Source organism: Clupea harengus, chromosome 12 (genome assembly GCF_900700415.2).
Source record: "Clupea harengus chromosome 12, Ch_v2.0.2, whole genome shotgun sequence".
In the NCBI taxonomy this organism is placed as follows: domain Eukaryota; kingdom Metazoa; phylum Chordata; class Actinopteri; order Clupeiformes; family Clupeidae; genus Clupea; species Clupea harengus.
The window spans coordinates 16,782,059-16,798,159 of NC_045163.1; the positions used below are offsets into that span (position 1 = coordinate 16,782,059).

General features: G+C 41.3%; 1 protein-coding gene across 1 annotated transcript; it reads right to left on the bottom strand.

The window, feature by feature from the left end:
• Positions 1–2,813: 2,813 nt before the first annotated feature.
• LOC116222886 lies at positions 2,814–7,813 on the bottom strand. The gene is made up of 4 exons (XM_042709332.1): positions 6,416–7,813; positions 6,167–6,303; positions 5,634–5,843; positions 2,814–5,521 (listed from the first exon to the last, which is right to left on the bottom strand). The coding sequence occupies exons 1-4, from the start codon at positions 6,654–6,656 to the stop codon at positions 4,754–4,756; spliced, it is 1,356 nt and encodes a 451-aa protein (XP_042565266.1). The 5' UTR covers positions 6,657–7,813; the 3' UTR covers positions 2,814–4,753.
• Between the last annotated feature and the right edge of the window lie 8,288 nt (positions 7,814–16,101).

Sequence of the window (16,101 nt, forward strand, 5' to 3'; positions counted from 1 at the left end):
GGGCACTGGGGGAGCAGTTAGATGCTACCTCCAGGATGGCATTACAGAATAGAATGGCACTGGATTGGATATTGGCCAAGGAGGGTGGAGTGTGTGCCAAATTCGGAAGCTATTGTTGTACCTTTATCCCTAATAATACATCTCCGGAGGGGGATTTTACAAGGGCAATGAACAAGCTGAAGTACCTCCGGAATGAACTTGCAAGCAATGCTGGGCAGAATGGGGGTGATTCTGCGCTTACAGGTTGGCTTCAGAGTATCTTTGGATTGCAGTGGGGAGCGTGGTTAACTACAGTGGCCATAATAATAGGGGTTACATTATTAGTGTTCTGCTTGGTTGTGTGTTGTGTGCTTCCTTGTTGTAAGTCTCTTGCAGTTCGGGCAGTGACGTCGCAGCTACCTCAAGTGTCTTTGGTGGTGGATGGAGAGGGGGCAGCGGAAGGTCTGATTACGGAATACGAAAGGGAGGTTGCCATGGAGATGCCGCAACTATTGGAGCCAGGATCTACAGACGGAATATCGATGGGAATGAGCGAGGATGACGAGACCGGGGGCGAACCAGGCCCCCTCATGGATACGTGGGATCTGGACGACCGGATCACAGGCGTCTAGGAACCACAACGGATATGCCGGAGTCAAGTGCTGGTAACCTCTGACTTTTTGGGCAGACTCGTGGATGAGTTGAAGATCACATCGGTGGGAATGATGGGGAGATGTTTTCTATGGAACTTTCTACACAATGATACAGTTGGACTCTGGTGTTCAGAGGGGCAGGGTTGCTACTCGCAGCCTGCGGAATGCAGGTGTCGCTGTACTGGACAGGGCAATGGGTTCAGTTTTCACCTTAAAATAAGAAGGTTTTTGCTCCCATCTGTGAGATAAAGGGCGTTGCACCTCAGGATTCAGGAACACCAGAACATGGACACAAAAATGGTTACATTCAATGATAATAAAGGATATGGAAACTGTATCAAATGTACAAAATTGTAAATATTACTGTGTGCTCATCTAGGACCACCCTAGTGAGACTGTTTTGTGTGATATGGGGGTAGTAATATTTGGGTTAGATGGAATGTATGAATTGTTTAACATAATGGTAACTAGTTTTGATGTACAGGATGTCAAATGTTTGCTTTATCACGTAGTAAATTGATAGTGTGTGCATGATAGTTATGGGGACATTGGTTAGTGTGTCTGATCAGACACAAAGGGGGGAATTATGTAGGAATGTTAGTAGTAAATGAGTAGGTTTAATATGGGTTTATCTAATTCAGTATAAAACAAAGGGGTTAGGAGTATTATTTGAATGGGAAGACGGGGCTGCGTTGTCTTATGATAAATAAAGGCTGGGTCTTCGAGGTACTATGATAGGTTTCTGATTGGTGGAGTCAACGGGGAGGTCATAGGTTTCATTGGTTGAGCAGTCAGCTAATGGGGGCATTAGGGGGAGTGTTAGTGTTAGGTTTAAATGCCTAAGCGGGAGATATTTTGGTCAGAGCGTCTTCGAATTCATTCTCATATTGTTGTTTAGCATCTTCAATAAACCTTACTGAAATACTCTACAATCGGCTGTCTCCATTTCGTCATTTTCTGGTACCTCGCGGTAATTGTGATCGGACACCACAATGGCCCACGGGTCCATCTTGTGGTTTTTTAAGGAATCGCATTTGAGAAAACTCTGGCCGAGTTACGACTGCTATTTCGAGTTCGGAAAGTCTTCTGAAGTTCAGAGCAAATCCCAGATGAGAAAACTTTCATGAATGCCAAATGTTGTCCTAAATCCAATTCCTCTTAAATTCCTCTTAAATTCTTCTTAACTGCATTCGAGAATGAGGCCCAATGTCCTTAGCTACTCGCTAACATGTACGCTAAGCTAACATAAAACACTTCATTTTAACCTTACAGTCATAATTATGGACATAATCTTAAACGTACAGGTTGAATACTTTGTCGTTTCTTGCGGTGGCTGTGGTTGAATTAGCCTGGATAATTCTGCTCACATCTGTCACTGATATTGTCGGGAGATCCAGGAGGGAGCAGGTAAAAGATGCAGCCATTGTGGTCGTTGCGTTGCTAGACAGGAAGTGAACGTGGTGGCTGAGGCCGTGGAGCGGAAGTATGTGGCATATAGCCAATTCAAAGCCTGTTGGAAGAATCTGAAGGCTAAAGCTAAAAAAGATGCGGCGGAAGAGAGGCGTAGCCTATTTCAAACCGGCGGAGGACCACCTACCAATACGCATCCTATATAAAAAAATATAATTGTTATGATCCCGCAACAGATTCCCCCCCTCCCCAACCCCTACGACGATGACAGCGCTTTAGATGAGAGTACAGCAACAAAAGCTACAAGTAAGTTGTGGTGGCCAATACTAAGTCTTAAACTATTTTCACAATCAGAAAGTCAAGACAAAGGACGTGTTGTTCCAACGGATTTACTGTAGTACATTAAGCCACAGCAAAGAGATGTATTCCGGAAATAGATCTGCCACATTACATTCGCGCCAACATCTTTAAACCTGTAATTAGCACCTCCCATCTATGTTTTGCTTGGTTGACCAATCCAGCCAATTAAACCTGACCTCTCCATTCTGACCCCACCCAAAAGACTTCCATGGTATATAATACAACACCCATTTTTACCTTAGGTCACTCCAAGCTACGCCCTCTTATTTTAAATCTCTACCTCATCTGAAATGTAACCCAAAGCTAATCTTTACACTCATTCAACAGGTATCTGGTAAAACTATCCCTTATTCATATGAAAATATTCCACATATTCCCCCCTTTGTGTCCATATGGACACACTAAACCATATTTTCATAACTCTATCAAATACACACTATCAATCTACCATATGATGAAACAAGTACATTTGAACTCCTATACATCAAAACCCAGTTTTAGCATTATTTTAAACAGTCCATCCACTTCATCTAACTCCATATTAATACCCCCATACAATACAACAGTCTCACTAGGGTGGTCCTAGATGAGCATACAGTAATGTTTACAGAACATACAAAATGTAATACAACCATCTTATCGTGTATGCAGTGTTGTGCGTTTCGTTCAGTCTCCATTCACATGGATAAACTTAGGTGTAACAATATCAGTATCCACATTCTGGTGTTCCTTTACTCCCGAGATGCCATGCCCCTATCCCCACAGATGAGAACAAAAACCTTCTTATTTTAAGGTAAAAACTGGACCCATTGCCCTGTCCTGTACAGCGACACCTGCATTCCGCAGGCTGTGAAAGGCAACCATGCACATCCTCTTTTCCATCAGTTTCTGAACGCAGTGTTGTGTAAAATATAAAGAAACATACAAAAATACAATACAAACAAACATACAGAAAACCAAACATTAAAACAAACAAAACAAGCAATATAAATATAAACAATACACATCCAGTTATGTATGCAATGTTATGCAAGTGGTACAGTCTTAATATGTATGAATGTTCTGCGTGCTGTTGTAGAATTGTTATGGATGTCCCACAACAAACATCTTCTTATAAGTTCCACTGATGAGGTCCTCCATCTGAGTCTGCCGGAAAGCCTCCTCTGACCATGTTCCATCAGTTTCCTTTCCCCAAGGGTAGACACATCCATCCACTGCAGCATGTCCATGACCTTGGCAGCCCTTCACCCAGGTCCAGCTGCTACATCTGAATGGTCCCCACTCCAACTCAGCTCCCTCGAATTGTGGTAGTCCCACCGCCTAGTGGTCCTGCAAAACAGTTAACACGATACAACACACTTAACCCCTTCACCTCTCAGCCCTATTGGCTGGAGATTCTTTTGTTTTAAGAACCATAACCCATCACCAGTCTCCCGACTGGACCAGTCCATAAGCTTCCACCTGTGTATATATAATTCCAAAGATTAAAAACAATCTATACACATAATTTTCACATATTTCCTAGGCATACTTCCAAAGTGTGTATTACGATATCCAGAGATTGCATTCCATAATTTCCCACATATGTCTTAATGTTATACTAACATAATTCCCCAAATGCTTGATTAAAACAAAGATTCCCACATATAACATATACTTACCTTTAAGTTTGTGCTGAAGTCTGCTTCAGCAGCTCCCCTTCGGCACACTCACACACCCGTTCCTTCCATGACATTCAAACTTCCAGCTGCATTTCGTCTCCAATCACACCCATGATTGTATGCAGCTGACCCACCTTCAGTTCATCCATTCTCTCACACTCCTCCAGTTCACTCCTGTGTCCCAGCGCATGACTGCTCCGTGCAGCGCTCCTGCCTCATGTAGACTTAAAGATTCAGTAGTTTACCCAGTTACCTTACATATAATTATAGACCATTTTCATTTTCTCCATTATGAGTGTCTATTTCCCCTAACTTTAACTCTTTAAATAAACTACCATCCATTCAGCTACATTATCTCCCCCACAGCTCATGACACTTACCATCTCTTAGCTTCAGTCCTGTCCTCAGACATACCTTAACCCATCATATAAAACCCATCCATTCATATAATATCTATATTTCCCTTGTCATATCCATACCTGCAAACTCGGAAGGGTTGAAAAAGGTGACAAACCAAACCCCTGTAGGGGGGTCCCCCCAGATTTTTTTTGTGATTTTAACATGTAAATTAAGCATTCTGGTGTACTCAAAGAGGAAAATAAAAGGGAAAAGACAACATTTGCTTAAGGTAAAAACATTTATTAATATATCATACTAATTTAATCTATTTAATAGCTAATAATTAAAAACTCATTTTTTACATTTTTTGTCCTGGACCAGCCTTTCAAGGGCCTGTTTTCGTTGCTTGGCCATGTGCCTCTTTCGGGCCACACTCTCTCTTTCCACCACTTCCGCCCTACTCTCTGAAGCACTGGTGGATGGCTGGCAGCCAAACTCCACCCTCCTCTCCCTCACTTTAATCAACTTTTTTTGTCGCTGGGCTTTGTCCCTTGTTCCAGCTGAGCAAATGTTGCCACACAGCCTCCGATCTACAACACCAAGCTTCACATCATTCCTTCTGAACATTTGCACACCACTCTGCTTCCTGCACAGCAAAGCATATTTCACGGTCTGGACAGCACTGAAGGTGGAGATGTTCATGCTGGTGGACCTTTGGTCAATGATGTTGCCCATGACATTGAAAGATGATTCAACCAGGGGACCATGGAAAATTGACATGGCTGCCTTCACTGCCTGACACAGGCCTGGATATTTCCCAGTATCAAAGACAGAGGCCCACCACTTCACAACATCCTCTCCATCTTGGTAACTGGGCAGCGTCTGGTCCACATTATATCTCAAAATCTCCTGGTGTGTGTCAGCATCAGGTGGTAGCAGGTGACCCATCAGTTCAATGAGTTTCCTCAGTTTGACTAACGTCTGAGAGTGCCCTCTCACAACTGGGTCCACGGCTGACAAAGACTGCAGGGTTTCACTTTGTAGAGGCAGCTTTTTCTGCAAGTATTTGGCACATGTGTTGTATGCCTTGGACACCTCCTGCAGGAATGGCTTCAGCAGCTGAAACAGATCAACAACACTTACTAATGTACATGTAATCATACAAACCCTGCAGAGGCTCCTAATTAATCATTAATCACTCTAATTACTGTACACAATTTGATGTACTCACAGGGTGTTGTGGATGTGCCGCTCTAAATCTATCAGCCTCCCGCCCCACATACATCTTCCTCAAAGGTAGCAGCTTGTTGATGTCGATCTCCAGGGTAGCCAGAGTTTTGGGCATCAGGTTCAGGTGTTCAGATTTCACAAAGCAGGCAAGGAAGTTCAAGAAAACTTGCAGCTGTTTGTCATGAAGTGTATGCACAAGTGTCTGACTGCCCTATAAAGAAAATAACATGAACATTGTGTACCAAAATGCACACAAGGAATGCATACCAATTATAACTTAGGACTCCAGAAAGTTAAATACTAGTATTCACCTCGCTATGAAAAAGCATAAAAGGACATATCCAAGGACCTACAGATACCCTGTGCTCAAAGAAAATGTCGCATCGGATCGCTATGATTGTTTTTTAGACCCAGGTACCACAGAATCCTGTTCCATTTTTATCATCAAAATCCAATTCTCATAGTTTATGATTTTTTCCCTTTTCTCATTTTGAAAAACCTGATGAGAAATGTAGCATTCAATGTTCAACTTACCTGGAACACCATTACATACTCCTTAAGGATTGGTAGCACTCCTGTATAGACACTGAGTTGCAGCTCAGTTATGGTGGCTTCATGCCACACCTTCCGAATCACCCTTTTCTTCCGGTCTTTTCCCAGCTGCGTCATGCCTGGAAAAATCAAAGGCATAACAAAGCTCTTTATAAAAACTAACAATCCTTTGGCTACCATAGTGCAGGTAAGCAATCACAGAACCAAGGAGAAACAACTGCGATGAGTTACCTTTTTTTCTGAGGTCCTCATGAAAGTACCGAACCTGTATCTGAGCTTTTTCGCTCACGTTGTAGTCAGCAAAGAGCTGCTTTAGGGGGTCCTTGTAGAGGGCCTTGTCTTCCTTGTCCATAAAGCCGTAATATAAGACCTTGTAGGCAGGAAGCAGCCTCTGGGTGCTAATGGCAACATCATAAGCCGATAGCCAGCGATGATGAACAAATCTTTTAGGAGCTGAATAAGGAATGCTCATGAACTGGCATATCTCTCTGAGGTATGCCAACTAAGAGAGAGAGAAAAAAATCTAAAGTTTTTTTTTTTTTAAAGGGCTTAAGAAAGATACAAGGATTCACTTTGATTTTTCTCAGGTAAATATGACAGTACGTATTAAAGAATTTTAGAATGTAAATTAGAATATGCATGTAGATCTAGAATATACATCTAGAAAATACACTCTCCCAAAAGGTAAGTATAGCAGCAGGTAAGTTACTGTAAAGATAAAATTAGGTTGTTAGTGTATTAGTGTAGAGGCACGCATTGCAGTCAGTTGCATGCATCATTCTGAACTAAAAAATACCTCTAAAAGAAATTGAAATGAATTCTAACCTGGTCTGTGGCCCATTGATGATCAGTATGTAGGTCACTGAAAAGCTTTTCGAGATGGTTGCTGAAAGAAGCTGCAAAAACCTTTGCAGAATTGTGGATGTGGTGACAACTATCACCGTCAATATCGAGTAGGCTTGGGCAGTGGTTCTGGCGTATTCTCGTTTCCAACCCCTGCTTACTGCCTCGCATAACACCGCAGGAGTCCATCAGCATGCTGACAAGATTGGACCATGGGATGTTGTTCTCTTCAAAAAACTTCTCCAGCAACTTCTCAAGCTTGAGAGCGTTTACCTTCAACACCTCTAAAGATCCAAGGTGTCCCACATCAACCATCTTCCTGTCTGGGTTGAAATAGCTAACCAGGATGGAAAGCACTTTTCTATCCCCATTGGTAGTGCTTTCATCAAGGTTGATAGAAAATGGATATTTCTGGGTATTGCAGAAGATCCTCTCTGAAAATGTGAATCCCAACCCATGCACCATTTTATAAACTGCCGACGTGCGTGACAGCTTGAGCCCACTCAGAGCTACTTTGTCCTCGGCCAGCACTTGGGCCAAGTTCACCATCACTGGTGCAAAGGTGAAAGGGAGTGAGTGTTCAGCAAGAGTAGCGAGAACCATCGCCTAGACAAAGAAAGCATTATTAGATTTTATCAGTAAAACTTTTGCAAATACCCTGCCTTTAATTATAATTAATTATATACCCTGTAACTGTATGGCTTAATATTCACAAACTTCCATTGCTATTGTACAGCTGTTAGAGAGTAGCCTAATTGCAATACATTTAATCTAAATTGACTAAACACACCACGTACAATTTGTCCTGGTAATGTAGCCTACTCCTAAGTAGCCTGACATTAGCCAATTAGTAAATGTCAAGTAGCCTATTTCAACACTAAATCATAACTACTATTTCACTGTTTATAAACAGTTATGATTTAGTGACATAGAAAACTACAAGCCTATTTAATACACACCTCTGCATTAGCAACCTGCTGAAATGTAGGTACAGGCACCCTAACTCGCTCTCTCATGGCTTCAGGCCCCTTGGGAGCACTTTGTGTTGGGACTGGAAGGACACTGGCTGTAGTCATTACAGTGCACACCTTTTGACGATGCACCTCTGTTTGGCAGTGTGCCAAAAGAGCATGAGAGCCCTTGTTGCAGTAATTTATTTCCTTTAAGCAAAGGCTGCATTTTGAATACCCCGCTTTATCAATTTTTAAAAAAATACTGTGACAGCGGGAAGCTGTGCTGAACTCCCTTCACCTCAGTCTTGACCTCTATTTTTAGCCAGGCCCAGCTCCATCTGCACCTCAGCCCTGAATCAAGCTGTGCTACATAAATAGCGTCTTCCTCTTTAAGCTCTCTCATTCTGGAAAAGAATTGACCAAATATTATCGGCTGGGTCAGGGCTCCTTTTCCCGCCAGAGCAGGCGGTTCCCTCACTCATTTAAGGCCGTGTAGACACTTGACTTCTGTTTTTCAACTGCCAGCGCCTTTTTTACATGCAACCAGGGCTCGGAATTAACTTGGCTGGTAGATGCAAAAAATGACCAGCCATCATATTTTTTACCAGCCAAAACTAAACCTGGCATTTCAGACCTACTCTGACATTGTTTGACATAAACAACCTTTACATATGATTTTAATATCACCTGTCATAGTGAAAAGTTAAAAAAAACTAATAATGATGAAATAAAATAAAATAAATATTAATATTTATTTACTGATCTGTGCTGTACATGTAATTTCTGCATGATTCCAATCATTTCAAGCATTTTTATAATCAAAATCGCTGAATTTGCGTGAGACAGCGAGATGGTGAGGCAGAGACGAGCTGTGCCTCATGTCAGATTGCGCAATCCCTCGCAAACTGGGTTGAGCGCATGCGTAGAACCAATTTAGTCTTTCTGAGCTGACATAAAACTGCATTGAAAAAACACAGAGGGCTCAAAATATTAGAACTTTATAAACTTCGTATTCGCGGGCAAAATATTAGAACTTTGTATTCGCGGGCAAAATATTAGAGCTTTGTATTCGCGGGCAAAATATTAGAACTTTGTATTGGCGGGTGCCAATTTCGAGCCCTGCATGATGCAACCCTATGAGAAAAGGAAGAAGGCGGACGCCTTTTAAAAACTTTTTAAAAAGCGCAGCGCCCGACGCCTTTTTGAGTTAAATTTTCTCAGCTTTTCAGAAAAGCGCTGGGTGACGTGAAGCGCCTTTCTGACAGCTGACCAATCAGGACGAGGAGAGTAGGTTCGCGTGTACCTTCCCTAGTAACCTACTACCTTAGTTACTAACGCCCCCTGCGATTCCCTATAGAGGATTTCACCCATAAACTGCGCCTTGGCTGTTACATACGAACATACGCCTCATACGCCAAAGCTAAAGCAAGTAATGGTATTTTATTCGCCATTATAGGAGCTAGCTAACAATAAGTAGTCGCTAACCAACGGATAATAATGTATCGCTAGAATGTATGATTCCCGTTATTAAGGTTACAGAATTATCGAGCTGAAGCGCTCACAAGGCGCTGAAGGCAGCGCTTTTTTCTAAAATAAAAGAAGTCAAGTGTGAACACGGCCTTTGGCGCATCACCAATTAAACAGGTGTGTCGTTTCATTAGTACTACGTGTTTGTTTTCATTTCTCTCATATCTTACGACAACGGCATACATTAATATCAGATAACAATACTGATGCAGTGGAGATAACCTTCCCTAGCTAACGTTAACACACAATTCACTAATGTGAATACTAGCTAGCATACAAGGTTTCCATTATAAATAAAGATAAACACGTTTAACATGAAAAAGGTAACGATCACGATACACGTAACGTTTGCTAAAGTAAGATTATTTTAGTAAATGAAGTTTAAGTTACACAGCATATTATAGCAATGTTAAGATACAGAGCATATTACGTAATTGGCAGATATCGAGACTTACCTCAAAAGTAATGAAGGTCTTCGGCGAAAATTTGCCTTTATCCATGATGATGCTGTCCCTTATCTTGATTGTGATTGGCCAAATGACTCGCGTGCCACCAAATATATAGTATTGGGAAAGTAGCAATCCCGTTGTTTCTGAAGGTCCAGTCCATTCATAGTTTTCACGTGACGTCAACTATGAATTGGAAATTGTATCAAGACGACACCCCCCCCCCCTAAAAAAAACCTCTTCGGATCTACACGATTCACGTAAGTGACCTTTTTCATAAGGAAAACGGCGAATTTCGCCGAAAAGCGACTAGTTTGCAGGTATGCATATCTATACACTTACACCTTTCAGTATAACACATTCCAAATGGAACAATAAGATTCAGCGGCCAAATCCCTGGCATTCACTTATATATTTCCCGCTGAGCTCAGGTACCAAGTTATCCTTCATGCCATAAAAAAGATTAAAGAAACATATCAGTGGGTATAACCTGTACCCACACCCCATAACATTCCCCGAGGTTTGATCTCCACTCCTTTATTCCTTATTATAGATGCTACAACCATAGCATTATGCAAAATTTCATCCCAAAACCTCCCATAAATAGGGTGACCAAAACCCCATACATTTAATTTTCCTAATACCTCCCCCCTTACGCACTGAAAACTAAAAAGTGCGTGCAAATGAACAAAGCAGATAACATGTATAGAGTTGCCATCTGGCCACAATAACAGCTCCATAGTTTACCAAGCCTGCAGTTTACCCCTCTTTTAAATCAATTTGGTCGTATCCCTTGAAATAATTACATCACCTATGTACATTATATCTTTATCACTAAATTAGGCTATAAATTAATTGCTGAAACACTATCTCGAAGGAAACCCTGCCCACGTGGCTTATGAAAGCATAAAAACTCACCCCCCTTAGTCATATGGTAGGCTCAAATCCTAAATCACCCCACGTACATCACTAGTATATACCTCAAGTCATACCATTCCTTCCAAATACACAAATAAACCATCTTGTTCCTGCGGCTCCTCAGCCCGAATCACTTTTAATGTTTCCACCAAACCTGTAAGAGACACTTATACACGCTTGGAGCGTCTTTCATGCACCCCTCCGTTACCCACGTGGTTTGTGTCTTCAGTCAAAGGCCACTCTCAAAGTGAACTCGCATCTCTCTCGCGTGAATCCAAATCTGTTTAGCTAGAAGTGCACTCCACAAACCACTTGTTAACATTTACCGAACTTTTCCTGTGAACAAAACGTATTCAAACATCCTGCACACGGCCATCATTTAGTAAAATGTCCGTCCGCTTTCCTTCACCATTCAGCACGCCAACACGATAACTGCTCACCAAAACCTTATTACCACAAGAATCACAAAATCATTCAAGAAGAAGTTAGTCAACTTTACAAACTAGTTCATACAAATGAATCGGATTGTTACCTTCTACAGTTTCATTAAATCTTCGCCCACAATTTCAATATCATTTCAAAGTTAGCCATTACGTGAAAACTCAAATGAATTGAATCGTGCTGTGTTCTTATCTAAATCCCTACTTTTAAAATCGTCGAAAACAAAGCTAGTCTTTCGTACAAAACTTTGTCTAATACCTCCAGGTTACATTTACCATCCCAATATAATTCCAATAAGGTTAGCCTGACGTGAAAACCCAATATTCAGCCAAAGTTAGTCTTTCGTAAAAACTTGTCCATAATGCCTACCGTTTCTATTTACCATGCCCAATATCATTCCAATAAGGTTAGCCTGACGTGAAACCCAATTATTCAGCCCAAGTTAGTCTTTCGTAAAAACTTGTCCATAATGCCTACCGTTTACATTTACCATGCCCAATATCATTCCAATAAGGTTAGCCTGACGTGAAAACCCAATATTCAAACAAGTTAGTCTGTCGTAAAAACTTGTCTATATTTAATTGAAACGTGCTGCTATAATTCCTAACTTTTACCATTACACAATCTCATTACAAGAAGGTTAGCCTGATGTGAGAACCTAAATGAATTAAAACGTTCCGTGTTCTTATAATTCCCACAACAACAAAATCATCGAAAAGTTAGTCTGTCGTAAAAACTTTGTCTAAAATGACCTGCAGCCTAGGGGAACAGACAACCACACTTGCATTTATTCACCTTTCTCTCAACTACTATATCTAACTCATTCGTTCACATAACACGCTCACACAACACGCTTATACATTCCTTTGTACCCTCGTGCACCCAACCTCCAAGGCCTTGCATCCAAACAAAGGACAACTCACACTGACGCCATCCATATTAACACATTTAGAACACGTTACTTCCACTATATCAGCGATTCAACTTGCTAACATCAACGTACAGTAAAAACCCATAATAAAAAACGTATTGCCTTTATTCAAATAAGTGAATAAACGCTAGAAAGATTTTTCAAACCTTATACCTTAACTGGTTGCGATCCAATTAAATATGACTATTCCGTTAGAACATCACGTCCAAAGCCGATTCTGCGGTTCTTTTTTGGAGGATTATAATCGGACTACATTGCCTTCCACGTGAACATGAATCACCTAGCACTCAACAAGCAGCTTACCTGGTTAAATGGCGCCCCTAACAGAATACGAGTTGATTCAAATCACGTTTACGCAGTTCGTCCAACATCCTGTTTCCAATCCCGTCGAGGTCTACCAAATATGTGGTGGCCAATACTAAGTCTTAAACTATTTTCACAATCAGAAAGTCAAGACAAAGGACGTGTTGTTCCAACGGATTTACTGTAGTACATTAAGCCACAGCAAAGAGATGTATTCCGGAAATAGATCTGCCACATTAAGCCAGAATTTAATTCGCGCCAACATCTTTAAACCTGTAATTAGCACCTCCCATCTATGTTTTGCTTGGTTGACCAATCCAGCCAATTAAACCTGACCTCTCCATTCTGACCCCACCCAAATCAAAGACTTCCATGGTATATAATACAACACCCATTTTTACCTTAGGTCACTCCAAGCTACGCCCTCTTATTTTAAATCTCTACCTCATCTGAAATGTAACCCAAAGCTAATCTTTACACTCATTCAACAGGTATCTGGTAAAACTATCCCTTATTCATATGAAAATATTCCACAAAGTAACCACGAACTCCACCGCCATTAGTTGCAGCAATAACGTGACAAAAATGACAAAAGTAGGCTATCATTTTGCCTTCAAAGCATTTGTTAGAGCCGATGCATTACATACCCCTCAGATGTTTATAATAATTTTCAAATTGAATAGCACATCACACTACAGAAATAACAGTTCCATGGTCTCTAGTAGCCTATGGTATTGTTGTATTAAATTAGTTATTTCCTATGTCATAATGACTCATTGGACCTCAAGAGACCTCAAGAGTAAAGTGCATTGTGCATATACAGTTGTAGGTAACCTCCTAATGTGTTAATACGTTTTTGTTTTTGTTTTGTTTAGCTGACACTATTATTGTACTGGAGCCAGTGGAGCCACATGCAAGAAAGATGGAAGCAGCAGCATCACCAGTGAACCCCCCTGCTAAGCACCCTAAACTTAGCTGTCACCAGGAGCTTCTGGCATTAGAGAAGGAGAGATGCATGCTAGACATTGAAAATGCAAAATTAAAAAAAGATGTCCTGTTGCTACAGAAAGAGGTCCTAACTCTTCAGAAGCAAAGGCTACTGGATCTAAGCCAGGCACAACAAATTGATTTTTTTTTTTATGAATTCTGAAACTTAAATTTTGCATTATATTTGTATTTATTGGACTAAAATGTGAGATGAGAAAGTAAGAAGCATATTAGGTATTAAGTATGGGTTAAGGTAATCTATTGTATAAGTGCACATATCAATCAAAATATAACAGTTTTCTGCCAATACTGACCTTAATTACGCTGCAAAGTGGTTTTCGATCAGTGTTCTCCTGACAGCATTGCCATTTGCATTTCCAGCATTCTGCACTTGAGCATCTGCCAGATCATCCTCAAGTGAGTGCTCACCCTCCTCGGGTATCTCATCTCCTACTCTCTTCCCAAAGTTGTATAAAACAGCTACTGCAACAATTATGGTCAGGGTTGTGTCCAATTTTGTGCGGAGTCCCTCCTGTATACAAGGAAATCTCCGCTTCCACACCCCAAACAGTCTCTCTATTACCCCTCTTGTTTTAATGTGAGACTAGTTATAGTTTTTTTCGGCCTGGGTCTGAGGGTTCAAAAGAGGAGTCATTAGGTATGGGCGACATGCATAACCATCGTCCCCCACTAGGTGTCCACGGATCTCCCCTCTTTCCAGCAGTGCACAAAGTTGACTGTTGTCAAAGATTCGGCTGTCGTGTGTGGATCCTGGCCATCTTGCAACAACGTGTGTGATTTTCGCCTGGTCATCACACACAACTTGGACATTTATCGAGCAGTAGCCCTTTCGATTTCGAAACAGTTCCCCATTCTCACCACCTGGGTTGGTAATGGGAATGTGGGTGCAGTCAATAGCCCCAATTACTCCCGGAAAACCTGCTCTCCCATAAAATTCAGCTGTTGTCTCTCTCCTGGGTTCAAAGCGTATATACTGACTCTTCAAAACAGCAATTGCCTTGGACACTCGGCTGACAATTCTGCAGACTGTGGATTTATGCACTCCGAAAAGATCCCCATCAACCATCTGAAAACACCCTGTAGCATAAAATCGCAAAGCTACTAGGAGCTGGAGAAGTGGTGGCACAGCAAAATTCCTCTCACTTCCATGCTTGATTGCTGGTCCAACCTTCCCATTCAGATATATGACAGACTCCTTTTTGAATCTATACCGCTGTGAAAACTCGCTTTTGTCATAGAATTCTATTGGGTTTAACCTATCTCTAATTTTCCTGCAAGGAACTTTCCTCTAACCCCATCCAGCGAAGATGCAGCCATGTTGTCAATAAAACTGAGTTAAACCTCCTCCAAGGGGTGGTTTAAATATAAGTGCTAATCCAGGTTTAGACTAGGTTTAAAATGACTGGTGCAACAGATTTAATTTGAATCTAGATTTAAATGGAAATTAAACAGAGATTGCCAAAGGGTTAGATTAACCCAGGATTAATTGTAAACTAAGGTTAAACTAGGTTCAAAGTTTGGTGCAACTGGATTAAAAGACAAACCTGGTTTAAACCTAGTTCAAGAGTTAATCCATGTTGGTGCAACCCAGCCATAGTCCTTTAAGATATCTGACGGGGATTTCCCACCCGTTACACATACATCCAAGAGAGGCTGATGCAAATATCGGGGACACGCTTTCCACCAGCATCGCCACTTCTCCCCACCATCCTCTTATTTTCCTTGTTCTACCTGGTACACGCATATGTTACTATTTTGAGTGACCTTTATTAGTTATGAACAGGGCTGTAGTGGTAAAATTAGAGGTGGGTAAAATATGAATTTTGTGATCAGACAGACCTCGACGCGAAGCAACGCAACACAAAGCGTCGCGACTCTGTAAGGCTGTCCTGGCTATATTCCATTATGTTATCAGTTGATCATATTAAATCAAGGACAGTGAATAAATGTGTTTGTAGTTTATTCAATTTCAAGAAAACAGTAAAGAAAAGTATGTGAAGGCCTCACAACAATGAAGGGGGTGGAGGGGGAGACAAAAGAAAGGACCTCTGTAGGACCTAAAAAAAAATGTAAGGCCTCTGGAAACAGGCCCTGGGTGTTCCAGCTGAAAAGTATAATATAAAAAGAAACCATGCCGCAATTAAACACTTCCCCCGTTCTTTAACCCTCTGAAGTCCACGCTCCCTGTGCAGGGATATGGTGGTTTTTATGGGGAATTGCTTTTAAAGCTCAGCCAGTTTTTGTCGGAGAGACATAGAAATTACACCCCCAGAAACCTTGAACCCTTTTCTTTTCAAATTTACACAGTTTGAAACAAATATATAAATAAGCACTTTGTAAGGAGAATAGGACTAGTCTCTTGCACTTTTCAGTCTCTGAGTGAGGTTTCAGCTCCTAACGACCCGCCCATTAGCAAATGACAGCTATTCATATGATAAGGGTATGGTAATTCAGTGATCTCTATTGGGCCATGGTGTGTCAAGAAATCCTGTGGGGGGTACGGGCCACAAAGACATTCCAGGGCCATTAGGTAAGGGCCATTGTTCT